We start from the raw sequence: 14,929 nt of genomic DNA, 5'->3' as shown, positions 1-14,929 counted from the left end.
TTGGAGCTTTGTATTATTCCTGACATCCACTGAACGCATAAGCAAAACTAAAAAAAAAAATGAATAACAAAAAACGTTGCCCAACTCTTTATTGAAGTAGAATAAGAACACATTAATCTGTACTGGCAACTGAAATGGGGTTTGAGAACCGGCACGCACCCACTACATACCCCCACACAAGCGCTCTGACTAAAACCATAGTCACTTGCGTAACCGGAGACTCATCTAATATGGCAGGGCAGACATTCCACCTATGACGCAATTTTACCCACAATCCTCCTCCCCCGACTGTCACCTGTACTCCGAACTGTAGGGCGGGGAAGACCGCCTACTGCACGTGACGTAGGGATGACGCGCACCGTGCCTTGCTGCGAGCGGCAGGTACCGCTGGGGACGCCATGTTGTGAGAGGAAGTAAAGATTTGTGCGAGAAGGGTAGAGGAGCTGCGCTGGAGCGGTTCTCAGTTGCCGCTCGTGACCGGACAGCTCACGGCGACTCTAGCGGGGCGGACTGGAGCTCTGTCAGATTGGTGCTTACTGGGGACCATTGCTGGAATCTCATCCGCTTGGAAAGATGCCGCTGGCTCAGCTGGCAGACCCGTGGCAGAAAGTGCCGGTGCAGAAAGTGGAAAGCGAGGTAAGAGCAGGGGAAGGAGAGGGCTTTAGCCGGTCAGTGAGAGGAGGCTGATGCAGAACCTTAAGCGAAAGCTCCAGCGTGACTTCTCTCTTCTTGTTCCGACCCGAATTAAGTATGAAACTGTGAGAGCTTTGCGCTATATCCAGCGGACATTACTACACGAACTCTGGCGCTTCAACTTTCGGCAGCTCCGCTTCTTTCAAGCCTCTGAGAGGATGCTGGGAGTTGTAGTTACACAAATAGCGGCAGTGCCACAAGTTCCATTTTAACTCTATACTTCTACTAAAATGCGCCTTGTAGCAATCACTGACAGCTCTTGCCTGGGAAGTACAAGTAGCATTTGACTTAAAGGGGAACTCCACCCTCAAACTGCTTTGTGCTCACTACAAGAAAATCTTATTCTGGACAGCTGTCCAATATGTATCCATTTATGGTATTCCCTGGCCCTAAACTTGTTTTCAAATGTAATTCCTGTTGAAAACACTATTTATCCTCCTGCTTCTGATTTATTTAACCTGCTACAATGTTTCAACAGTAAGGCAATGAGGACATAGGGATCATTTTGACAAATCACTGTAAAGCCATTGAAGAATGGTAGCGGAGATCGGCACGTTGCCTTCATTATGCCAATAAAAAAAAAACAGGTTTAGTTCCCCTTTAAAGACCTGTATTTAAGTCTCTCGTTTATATGTTTAGTTCTATTGCCGCTGTACTTTGGCTCGTGCAGTATAGTTTATTGCATTACATATAGGACACACAGACTTCAGATCTGTCATTTATTTTATGCGTTGTGTATTTTAATTAGGGATGTACCGAATCCACTATTTTGGATTCTGCCGAATCCTTCATGAAAGATTCGGCCGAATACTGAACCGAATCCTCATTTGCATATTCAAATTAGGGGTGGGAAGGGGAAAACTTTTTTTACTGCATTGTTTTGTGACAAAAATGTATGTGATTTCCCTCTCCCTGCCCCTAATTTGCATATGCAAATTAGAATTTGGTTAGGGCGGGCAGAAGGATTAGTCCGAATCCTGGATTCAGTGTAATTTATTAAGTGTTCAGCCTTCGATCATATTGTGAGAAGTCCTGGAATTAGTTGTGTTGTTATTAAATCACCTATCGGATACCGAATTACTTGTATTTGATTCTACAATACAAAGTCGTTTGTTGGAGAGTTATAAATTCATGTTTCCGTTCTATTAATATACTCTCATTAACCCTCAAAATACCCAGTTCTCTGCCGTATTCGAAGCAGCTGAAAGGACTGGCAGAAAGCAGGCAGCAAATGGCAGTGTGTGGGTTTATACAGGTCCGCACTTGTCTCCCTCTACCTTTTATAGTTTGTGATACACCAAGTGGGTTTTGTTGTGCCGCTCGCTAAAGGGCAAGCTACATCACAAACCAAAAAATCAGGCCGATGCACATATTCCTTGCAACAGGAATGTTTTTGTCGCTGAGCGGCTGCCAGGCAATGGCTTGTAGGTTTTGTAATGTGCAGATGTGGGCAATTAGTACATAAACTGTGGTTGTAAAAATAGAGGAATGAAGGGAGGTGTCTTTCACTTTACAACGCAGGGATTAGAAGTGAAATGAAAGAAAGGACACAGGGCAGTGCTTGATTGTATGCAAGTGAGCAGAGCAAAGGTAATGGGCTGCAGGTAAAGGAGATTTCAGAGATTCAAGGTTGGATGACTAATTGAAGGCTAGGGGAAGGCGTGACTAGGTGACAACGTGCCAGCGGCAAATGCTGTTAAGACAGTGATTTGGCAGGAAGCGTTCTGAGATAATGTGGCAAGTTTAACACTCGTTGTCTTTATAAAACCTCCAATGTAAGGCACACGTCTGACTTCCAGATTAATCACACGCACAGAGCTTGGGTTGATGCTTTATATGTTAACATCTAAAAGCATGCACTTCAGTAAATTACTAAGGTCAGTATGTATGCTCGCAATCGTCCGTTCTCTATCCAAAACAAAGGAAACAAAACAGAATCCACTGTATCTCTGCAACTGCAGTTATAAATATAGTGAATATCGTTTCTCGTAAATGCACAGCTCTTTCTCAAATGTCACCTGATGGGGCAATGCACACTTGTCATTCAGATTATTGGTATTGCTGCATAGCCCACACCACCTCTAGCGGCACTAGTGAATCGCCTGCAGTAAGCAGTGGGGAAGCTGAAGCACTTTGAGAGTTTGTGTCTTCTTGGATGTACAGGAAGTCCCTAAATAAACTGCCTCTTCCTGTGTATCAGTCTTTGCTGTGCTCTTAGCAGTTTCTATATCAGGGGTGCCCAAAAGGTAGATTGGGATCTACCAGTAGACCTTTAGCTGGTGATCAGTAGATCTCAATACACTGTCAACAAACAGTTTACCCTTCTATTTCATGATTTTCCGATATTTATTAAGGTTAATAAATCAATCTATGTTAAGATTACATAAGGAATAGTTGTTTGTTAAATATAGCAATAAAAATGAATATGATATTTCAGTAATATTTTCCATGGAACAGAATGCTAACTTTTATGGATGTAGATCATAATGGGAGAACATCACTAAAAGTAGACCTCGCATTAGTAAAGTATGGGCACTCCTGTTCTTCAGTGACTGCTGAAAGCTGCAAAGCTGGTTTGGGCAGTCAAATTACTGAGATGTTCTGGTAAGGCCCGTGTAGACTTGATCTATTTGATATGCACTCTGCCCCAGAGTGGGTCCATTTTAAGGTTTGTCCTTGTTATATACATTTGCAATTCAAATTCCATTAAAAAAACTATTGCTTATAAATCATAATAATAATGTAGTTGTGTGTACACATGTTCTGTTAGTGCATGCATGCTCCTTTTCTGTTGCTTTTGCTGAGGTAAGAGCCAGCAAAGGAATTCTCTTCCTGCCATTTCTCTCCGTATTCTTCTGTAATCTGATGACCATTATAACATGCATATGCCACAAAACAGGGAATTATGGGCAGGAGGAGTCGGCATTTCTAAGCATAGGGGCCTTCAGTATGCTATATTTGAACTTTTCTATCTTAAAATCATTTGTGTATTTATATATTTTTCTGTTACAATGACCCTATATGGTTTACCAGTGTAATTCCCTTTTTTATGAACATAAAAATGTATGCGCAGGTGTATGTGCCCACACTTGCAAACACGCATCTTTATGTGCATAAACACATTTAAATAGAAATACTGTAATTTTTCTCGTGGCATGGTGCACAAAGACATGTTCATTGCTTATTCTTTAATAATTTTTTAATTTGTTCAGAAATTATTCTATTTTTCATGTAGAATGAAATAATTTGAAAGCTACTTTTAAAATAAGCTTAGGTAAGAGAAGCTGGTAGTTTTAGACCACTGCTTTGTATTACAATATGTAAGGATTAGTGATGTGAGGGTCAGCCCAAACCCAACCCAAACCCACGAAATATTGTCATTATAGCACCCGCACCTGTTCCATACACTACTTATGCACATGCCTTTGGTTCCAAGACACACAATTATTGTAGAGGAGTGTAATTCTCACCCACACCCAACCCGAACTGGCAGTGGTCAACAAATTTCAACCCATACTCGCCTGCGGTTTTCGGGTCAACTTACACATGCCTAGTAAGATTGCTTGCTTTTTTTATTTATTTATTTATTTATTTTAAACTCCATGGAAATCTCAGTCTGGAAAACGTGTTCATAATCAAAAATCCTAATTACAACAATCCCTAAATTGGGAAGGGACCCAGAAATATTGCAGGGCACCCAATTTCTGAAAGACCCTTTGTCTGAAAACAGAATGTTAGCTGCCTACCCTTTGACCCTTGTCCAGAAATATTGCAAGGCACCCAATTTCAGAAAGATCCTTTGTCTGAAAACAGAATTTTAGCTGCCTACCCTTTGACCCTTGTCCTGGATAGCAAACACTTACCAGCAGTTTTCCAAAGAATTGTGATACTACAGGTTGCAAGCATTTTGTTCACAACATAGTGTAAAGAGCAGTTCTTTTGAATTAAAAGGGGTGCTTCATCGTTAAGTTAACTTTCAGTGTGTATAATTCTAAGCAACTTTTCAATTGTCCTTAACTTTTTCTTTTTAACAGTTTTTTAATTATTTGCTTTTTTTTCTCTCTTTCCAGCTTTCAAATGCGTGTCACTGACCCCATGCAAAAAACAAATGCCCTCTAAGGCTACATATTTATAGTTATTGCTACTTTCTACTACTCCTCTTCATATTCAATTCAATGTATGGTTGCTAGGGTATTTTGGACCCTAGCAACTGAATAAAAAGCTTAAAAACCACAAATAATAAAAAAAAATTAAAACCAGTTACAAATGGTCTCAGAATGTTACTCTACATCATAGTAAAAATTAACTCAAATGTGCATAACCCCTTTAAGTTCTAAGTAGCGATAAGATGCCATAGCTCTTTATGCTGACTTGTGGGGCTACATTGTTATAATGAAAACAAAGAAGAAGAAAAAAGGTGCCCTCTATCAGGTCCGTGTCTAGCAACAGATCTCATAGAGCAGATCTCATAATAGCTGAAATCATTTTTATTAGGTCACAAATCTGAGCTGTTGGCTGATTCTGAATGAAAACAAATATGGCATTTCCTTTTATTTACAAACCCAATCTTTAAAAAGAAACACTCGATGTTTTTGAATAAATAATGACATCTATGAGAAAGCAATGTCGGTTGTCACTGAGTAGGGTTATAACATGCAGCCGAGGAGAGACAGCTTTATCTAATAATGATATTTGTCGTTTTGACATTTTTGTTAGCAAGTGACCTGAAAATTGCCTCCATCTAGTGCGAATGCTTAACTGTGGAAAGGTCAGACAACTGTGATCCCCTCACTTGTATCTGACAAGGCCAGTACACCATATCTATATCATGCACACGCACACGCTTTGTAAATTAATATTGATTATTATTTTTATGAGGCTCTTAGTGAGCACATTTCTTGAGGAATACATATCTTTTTTCAGGATATGTATCACTCTGACTATTTAGTCGAAAATCTGTACACCCAAGCATTTATCAGTGAAACACAATATCATTGTATCAATACCACCTTAATGGTGTTTTAAATTGTAATGTTATAGGTATTCTGAGAGGAGCTAACTGGAATAAATCCTGGATCTGTTGTTTGGAGAATGCTTCTTCGTTTTTGCAGCATTGCTGTCTTCTACTTCTTTAAAGTAGGGATGCACTGAATCGACTATTAGGGATTTGGCCAAATCCTTGATGAAAGATTCAGCTGAATACGGAATGCTAATTTGCATATGCAAATTAGGGGCGAGAAGGGGAAAAAGTGAAAAAAACTATTTTTACTTCCTTGTTTTGTGACAAAAAGTTAAGCAATTTCCCTTCCCATCCCTAATTTGCATATTCAAATTAGGATTCGGGTTTGATTGTGCTGCAAAAGTCAGAATCCTACTTTAAAGGTTGATTTAGAGAGAATACATTTCCTAATCCATAAAATTTATACAGCCACTCAATTATATTGGTATCTAGTGATTTTGCCGATGAGCAGAGATATATTTACCCATATTCCGCAGGGAGTTACAGAAATTATATTCAATTCACATCCTTCCTTGGTCCAATGGAGCTTACAATCTAAGCCCTCTAAAATTCACGTGCACACTATAGTCCATGTTACCAAGAGGTAAATAACCAACCTGTTTGGTATTGCATTGTGGGTGGAAACTGGAGTACCCAGAGGAAACCCTCCTATGCACTGGGAGAACATACAAACGCCATCCCATGCCCTGGATTGAATCAAGTCTGCATTTCTGCAATTCAATTACTGTGCTGCCGATAGCTTAAATTATTTTGCCCAACTTTGAGACACAGTATTTGGTAAGCCCCTCCAAACTCATATCTGTTACAGATAAATGCAAATATTTTGCCTAAAGGCTCACTCTAAGGGACTTGCAAGCCTGGCCTCCGGGAGTACTTAGCAGAGGAAATCCCCAAATGTTAGCCTATCATTCAGGGGCAGATTTATTAAGGTTTGATTATTAATTTCGAACTTTCCTATTTTTTAGGTCAAAACTCTCAAATTTGAATTGTGAATTATCCAAACTCGATTCGAATTTTAATTTCGAGTTTTTTCAAACCTATACCCTGGCAATAACTCGAATTCGACTATTGGCCTAAAACCTGCCAAGTTCATGTATAGGTCAATGGGAAAGGACAAGTGACCCATTTGAAGATGTTAATAGCAGAAATATTAGTTCGAGTTTTAGATATTTTATTTACTTAACCTCCGAGTATATTCTAATTTAAAAAAAATTAATACGAAATTCTAACTTTGGTAAATGGGCTTCTCAGACTGACCATTCCCTCCCAGCCACTGCACCAGGTCGCCTAGGGGAGCCAGTCACCCAGCATTGGAATCACTACCTAACTAGTCTTTAGACTGATCATCCTCCCCAACCATTGCACCAGCCTAGCCTAGGGAAGCCTGTCACCCCGTCATTTCACTGACTCAAACTACTACAGATATGGGATCGGTTATCCGGAAACCTGTTATCCAGAAATCTACAGATTACAAGACGTCCATTTCCCATAGACTCCATAATAAACATAATTACAATTTTTAAATATGATTTCCTTTTTCTCTAAGATAATAAAACAGTACCTTGTACTTGACTATGAGCAACCATGATTTAATTAATCCTTCTAAATTAAGTAAACCTTTAAAATAAGCGTATGTAAAATTGATGAGTGCTATTCTAAGAGCTAATGCAATGTACATTCATTATTTTTTTAATTCCAAGATATTAAAGGAATAGTTCAGTGTGAAAATAAAAACTTGGTAAATAGATAGGCTGTGCAAAATAAAAAATGTTTCTAATATAGTTAGTTAGCCAAAAATGTAATGTATAAAGACTGGAGTGAACAGATGTCTAATAAAACAGCCAGAATCCAACTTCCTGCTTTTCAGCTCTATAACTCTGAGTTAGTCAGCGACTTGAAGGGGGGCCACATGGTACATTTCTGTTCAGTGAGTTTGTAATTGATCCTCAGCATTCAGCTCAGATTCAAAAGCAACAGATATGACCCATGTGCCCCCCCTCAAGTCACTGATTGGTTACTGCCTGGTAGCCAGGGTAACCAGTCAGTGTAAACCAAGAGAGCTGAAAAGCAGGAAGTTGGTTTCTGACTGACAAGTTATACATCAAATCACTCCAGCCTTTATACATTGCATTTTTGGCTAACTAACTATATTAGAAACATTTTTTATTTTGCACAGCCTATCTATTTACCCAGTTATTATTTTTGCACTGAACAATTCCTTTAAGGGATACATGCACTCAATATAAATTAATCTTGTTACAACACCACCACCTGCAGGTCATTTTCCAACCAAGTAGTCAAGGAAGTTGTAAGGAGAAAGAAAAAGGGCTGGTATGATGTTTTTCTGGTTAGGAAAGATGTAAGAAAGGTTTCTAATTATTTACCTAATACTGTTTTCCTAATTCCAATAAGGATTAATTGTATCTCAGTTTGGATCAAGTAAGAAAAGTACGGTTTTTTTATTTCAAACAAGGAACTCATTAAATTCAGTCTATGGGTGACGGCCTTTCTGTAATGCTGAATTTTTTTGATAACAGGTCCCATACCTGTATATATAATTTATGTGAGGGTATGGAGGATGTGTGTATGGATGCTGGGTTTCATTTGGAGGGGTTGAACTTGATGGACTTTGGTCTTTTTTTTTTTCAACCTGTTTTAACTATGTAACTATGTAACAAGCATTCACTGGTGTTTTTTTAAATAAGGATTATGCTTGTTTTGTAATATCACTTATGGATTTAAAGATTATTCTCTGTTGTCTGTAATGAGTAAGGGGATTAACTGCTTCACATCATTCTAATAGTAACGTAGGTATTCTTAGAAAAACTTGATTTACGGTATCGTTTATATACCAGATTATATCCCTTTGTGGGGGAATATTGTTTCTTCATTTGGGAATGTAGATTTTTATATTTGATTTTTCAAGGAACTGTCCCCCCCCAACTTCCCTCAGTGTTACTATTAGTGAAGTGAGACCTGTGGAAAACCTATGTCTTCTACCCTATGGTAATGTCACACAGGGCATTTTATAGTCGGCTGAAAAGAACAAACGATTGCCTCCGAAGGATCCTATTCACAGTTCAGTTACAAGCACTTTTTGGCCTGAAAATGCTGCGGTAAACACTTGATCCCAAAAGTGCTTACACTTAACTGCTGCTGCGTTTTTCCCCATTCAGCTTGATGCAAGTGACTCAAGCCAATCACAGATTTTATTTTTAAACACCACATCTCCCTATACATAAGTTTTGCTTTGCACGGAAAATAACGCAAAACATTTTGTGCGTAGAAGGACTCTTCAGTTCAGATAACATGTATGCACCTTTTTATTTTTTTTTTTTATTTTTTTTTTTACATAACCCTAGTTGAGTAAGCATATGTCAAAAAGGGTTTTTTCCCCCCCTTTATAGGTTTACTTTTAAAAGTTGTTCCTTATAAGCATAATTTCAGTTTGCCTTAATTCTGAAGGCTTCCATGAAAATACAGGTATGGGACATTTTATAAAGAATGCTCTGGAGGAGATCTTTCTATAATTTGAAACTCCATACCTTATGTCTACCAAAAAATCATTTACCGGTAAACATGAATTTAAAAATGAACCCAATAGGATTGTTGTGCCTCCAGTAAGTCTTAATTATATCTTAGCATCAAGAACAATGTACTGTTTTATTACAGAGAAACTAGAATTCAAATTTAAAAATTTGAATTATGTGATTAAAATGGAGTTTATGGGAGATGGCCTTCCTGTAATTCGAGGGCATTCTTGATAACTGATCCCATACCTGTATCACTTAACTAAATATATGTATGGGATCATTATCTGGAAATCTGTTATCCAGTAATCCCTAAATTACACGAAGGACATTTCTTATGTACTTCTTTCTATTTAGGGTGTTATTTATCAAAGGTCGAATTTTAGAGTTATTTCTACCTCAAATGCACTCACAACTCAAATGGTTTCTTATTAAGGGCTCTTACTGACGAGCGGTTGTAGCGGCACTCCCCTGCGTTCCGTTTTTCTGCGTTCAGCCGCAGGGGAGCGCAGGAATAGACGCATTACATTTTTTCCAATGCGGCTGTACTCATACAGGCACGTGTAGGCGCCGAACGCAGGAAAAATGCAGCATGTTGCATCTCAACCTGCGTTCGGCGCCTACACGCACCTGTGTGTGTACAGCCCCATTGGAAAAAATGTAATGCGTCTATTCCTGCACTCCCCTGCGGCTGAACACAGAAAAACGGAACGCAGGGGGAGCGCAGCCACAACCGATCGTCAGTAAGAGCCCTTAAGAAGAAACTCGAATGGAAAAACTCGAATCAACAAGTTTTAGATTAAAGGAACAGTAACATCAGAAAATAAAATTGTTTTAAAGTGATAAAAATATAATGCGGTGTTGCCCTGCACTGGTAAAACTGCTGTGTTTGCTTCAGAAACACTACTATTGTTTATATAAATGAGCTGCTGTGTAGCAATGGGGGTAGCCATTCAAAGGAGAAAAGGCTCAGGTTACACAGCAGATAGCAGATAAGCTCTGTAGAACATAATGGTGTTATCCAATCTGTTCCATATAGTCTTTTTTTCAGTTTCCGCTACACAGCAACTTGTTTATATGAACTATAGTAGTGTTTCTGAAGCAAACACAGCAGTTTTACTAGTGCAGGACAACACTACATGATATTTTCATTTATTTTAGAAAAACCTTTATTATTTGGTGTTACTGTTTCTTTAATTCATTCAAATTGATTGAGTATTCGGGCAAAAACTTCTGAAAAAAAACTTGAACATCATGAAGGTTTTTATCATCTATAAATGGTTCAAGGCAACTTTGCCATTGACTCCTACATGACCTTGACAGATTTTAGATTGTGTATTTTCAGATTCAAGCTATTGCCAAGGGTGGGGTATAATGTATCTCGAAAAATGATTTATTTTTTTTAACCCGAAAAATAGATTTTTGACAAAAAATCTGCCCATTAATCTACATACCTAAGCTTTTATTGGATCAAACCAAAAATATTTGGGAACTTGAGGCATGGAATTTAACCATACTGTTCTGAGATCATGCAATACATTCCATTATTTTGGGAGACGGCTAGTTTTAAAGCAATAGCCAGCAAACAGAAAACCTGTAACTTTTCCTGTATATTTAATTAAATTACCTCTTTCCATGACTGTTAATTAATTGGTTGTGGTAACGGTCATGTGATTTTCATGTTGTGGATATTTTTTTTCTTGCTGAGCATCCATCATCTCATCTTTCAAAATATTACCATGGTGAATCTGTCTGCTGCCATGGGGAATCATATAAAAAACAGATTTCCTACTATTCATTGGCTCCCATGGCAACAGATGATCCTTTTACCTTCTTCTTTCCTTTAATACAAGTGATACGGCTTCATTTTAGCCTTTTTAATGGATAAGCTAACAGTTGTGTTTAGAGCGAGTCCTGGACGCATGTATAGTTTATCTGCATCTTAAAAATGGAGCAAACTCTCAGCGGAATGATCTTCCTTAGATTTAGTCTTGAGAATAGAAGAGCGGTAAGTAGACTGTTGGTTTGCTAATTTTCTTTTCTCTTTTAATAACTAGTAAAGTATAATATACATTTTATAATATATATCATGTTTTAATGAAGACATGCTGAGTACACCTGGTGGCTTGCTCAATAAATACTGGACCAGCATGAGATAACGTGCACATTTTTGACGTTGATTTTTTTTTTTTACATTTTATCAAGAGCAAAGGAAAACCTTTATCAGATTGACTAAATACTGAGATTTTTTTTGTTTTTATTAGGTCCTATTTACTTAAGGACTGGTAACACTATAAAGTGGTAATTATCTGTATTTTCTTTTTACATCTGAATATGTCTTTCCAACAAATGGCCTGTTTGTATGAGTGAGGTTTTTTTTATGTATAGTTCTGTAGTGGGACCCGCAAATGGCATTTACCAGTGCAGGGTAAATGTGCATTATATTTAAAGGGATTCTGTCATGATTTGTAGGAAGTAGTTTTTATTTATAAATTAAACTATTTACACTGCAAATAATTCACTCTACAATATAAAATTTCATTCCTGAACCAGCAACTGTATTTTTTTTTTAAGTTGTAATAATGGCGTTTAGGCAGCCATCTCGGGTCATTTAGCCTGGTCATGTGCTTTCAGAAAGAGCCAGCACTTTACGATGGAACTGCTTACTGGCAGGCTGCTGTTTCTCCTACTCAATGTAACACAGTGGGACCTGGCTTTTTCTATTGAGTTAGATCTATCAGACAGCAACTTGCAATACAGCAGTAAAGAGCGACTGAAGTTTATCAGAGCACAAGTCACATGACTGGGAGCAGCTGGGAAATGGACAATATGCCTAGCCCCCTGTCAGATTTCAAAATTAAATATACAAAAAATCTTTGTGCTCTTTTGAAAAAAGGAGCAGGGTTGAGCAGTTTTAAAGAAAAACTAACCCCCCCTCGAATAATGTAGATCTCTATAAAATGATATTGCATACAACAGCTCATGTGTAAAACCCTGCTTCATGTAAATGAACCATTTTCATAATATACTTTTTTTTATTTGTATGTGCCATTGGTTAATCCTAAATAGAATATTGCCATTTTAAAAAATAAGGGCCTCCCCCTGGGATCTTAGGATTCACGGTGCACACAAACAAACCATACACAAACAAACCATACACAAACAAACCATACATGTTAGGTTACATGAGCCAATTAAAACACAGAGTTCTGGCTTTTGCTTCAACACTTCTTCCTGTTTCAGTTAGAGTTGTAGTATTTTTGGTCAGGTGATCTCTGAGGCAGCACATAGACCATCATGAAATGGTGGTTTAAGGCAAGAGATGTAAAAGGCCAATATTTACAAACTGGTATATATATTTAATATGCTTCTTAAGATGATATAAACTATATGTTGCTTAAATCATTTTGGGGGTAAAGTTTTCCTTTAAAAGGTATATAGATGTGTACACATACCAATCTCATATACATTCTATAGCTCTGAATTAAACAAACCTGTGCAGTTTCTTCCCATTTTTGATATTTTTTCTCATGAGGCATATTATTTTAGATATGCTTTCTTTAAGGTTTATTTCATGGTAAACCAAACAGGCCTCCTGCTATTCTACTTGTCCATTCTTGTTTTATGGATGACATTTAACTCGGCAAGCGAAGCACCCGTCTGTGTTTTACTGAATGTTTATGGTTGAATAAAAGCAATTTTATTCTCACTTCTTAATGCACTGTGTTGTTATGATATTAGACAGCAGAAATGGAACTTGTTACAGTTTAGCATGTGTGTGTGTATATATGTGTATATGTATGTATATATATATGTATGTATGTGTGTGTGTGTGTATATATATATATATATATATATGTATATATATATATATATATATATATATATATATATATATATATATATATATATATATACGTGTGTGTGATAATAATATACAAAAACCGGTTACCCTCAAGTTAATTTAATTTAGTTTTTAAAACAGCACAAATAAGAATAGAAAAGATTACAAAACAGTTCCTAGCTGAAGCATTCAACCAGCAAATCAAGCTCTTCCCATTTCCACCATCGTAGGGATATTTAAAATGTAACATTTGTGTTCTATCAGAAGTATCCTAAACTTGTACTGTATACCTGAGAAAAAGTGGGAATTTGATGGAGGCCATGTAAGTCAGGGCAAAATACTTATTGTAATAACAAAATCAGTTTTTTATACTTGTGCTAAACAGGAATATTGAAGTTACGCCATGTTTGGTCCTAGAAGGTACAGTGGTGTGAAAAACTAGGATAGTTTTTCACACCACTGTAGATAATTAACAGTATACATCCCCCCACCTTTTGTGGTGTGTGGGGTCGGACTGGGGGGCCCAGGGCCCACCGAGGTTGCAGTCCAGGGCACACTGTCCCCCTACTGTGACACACCGCTCGGCACCCTCTTGGCACACTGGGCTGCACATTGCCGAAAATCCTTTTTTTTTTTTTTTTTTGTGAGAGAGGTTATTTGTGCACTAATAAAAAAATTTTTACCTCGCAAAGACCAAACATGAAGTAGCTTCTGTTTCTCTATTTATCTTTTAAAATTAGGGATACACTGAATTCAGGATTCGGTTCGAGATTTGGCTAGGATTTAGAATTTACAGCAGGATTCCGCTCAATCAAAGTGCCCGGCCAATCCTAATCCTTAAAATCATGTGACTTCCACAAAGTAGGGAGTAAAAAATGTTTTTATTAATTCCTGGCCCTAATTTGCAAATGTAAATTAGGGTTCAGATTTAGTTCGGAATTCGGCCAAATCTTTCACGAAGGATTCTGGATTCATCCGAATCCCAAAAACATGGATTCATTGCATCTCTAGTTTTAATAACAAAGACCATAGATCAAAAGCCATGTGACTACATGGTAAAAAGCGCATATCTCTCTCCCTGATATGACCACCTTGAGGTGGGTGATATCGGGCTGATCCAATTGTGGGCCCTAAGGCCAAACAATCAGATTACAATGCTGTCCCTCCATCAACATGATTTTTAAACCCACCTGATCAACATCTGGCCAACTTCGGCCATAAATCGATCGGGGTTGCCTGTCGGAGGACCCATACACTGCCCAATAAACTGCCAACTTAATCTGTCGGCCACTCATATCTGTCCATGTATAAGGAGGGCCTTTAGGATGCTCTGTAAAAGAGCTACCCTTGTACTTTTGTCAACCTAATAATTTAAGTTTTTCCAATGAATGAAAATTCTAAAAACTTTCTTATTAATTCCATATTTTAATGTTTTTAAAGTTATTTGTAAATTAAATTTGATATTGAAAGCAATATCTGTCTGTACCTTTCCTTACTCAACCTTGATGGCTTTGACTTTTGAAACAATCTATCCCAAGCCAGCTGATGGAAAGTTAAAATTACTCTGGGGGTGCTAAATGTAAGGAATGTGCTGGCATCATAAGAAACTGAAGAAGAAGACCACAATGTGGTGTTCATAGAGAAGTACGCTGAAAAGATGCAGGACAGGAGCACTGGCCAGGTATCAAGTGAGCTATAGCGTTACTTTACATTTGGCAATGCCCAGTTGCAGGTTTGTTCAAGAAGTCAGAGCCATGTATAAAGAAAGGTTTAAGCAAATTATACCACCAAAAGTATCCAGGCTCCTTCCTATCAAATATCGTTATCTGGGAAGATAATGGT

General features: G+C 37.7%; 1 protein-coding gene across 1 annotated transcript in view; it reads left to right on the top strand.

The window, feature by feature from the left end:
- The first annotated feature begins 540 nt into the window (after window positions 1-540).
- The window catches only part of rps6ka3.L (ribosomal protein S6 kinase A3 L homeolog), a 71,280-nt gene continuing 56,891 nt past the window's right edge, over window positions 541-14,929 (top strand). The window contains 1 exon segment of the mRNA NM_001090753.1: window positions 541-636. Within this exon segment, the coding sequence (NP_001084222.1) occupies window positions 574-636 (63 nt within the window). The 5' untranslated portion in view covers window positions 541-573.

This window comes from Xenopus laevis, chromosome 2L (assembly GCF_017654675.1).
Source record: "Xenopus laevis strain J_2021 chromosome 2L, Xenopus_laevis_v10.1, whole genome shotgun sequence".
NCBI lineage: Eukaryota > Metazoa > Chordata > Amphibia > Anura > Pipidae > Xenopus > Xenopus laevis.
This window is presented reverse-complemented; position numbering and strand designations above follow the sequence as displayed.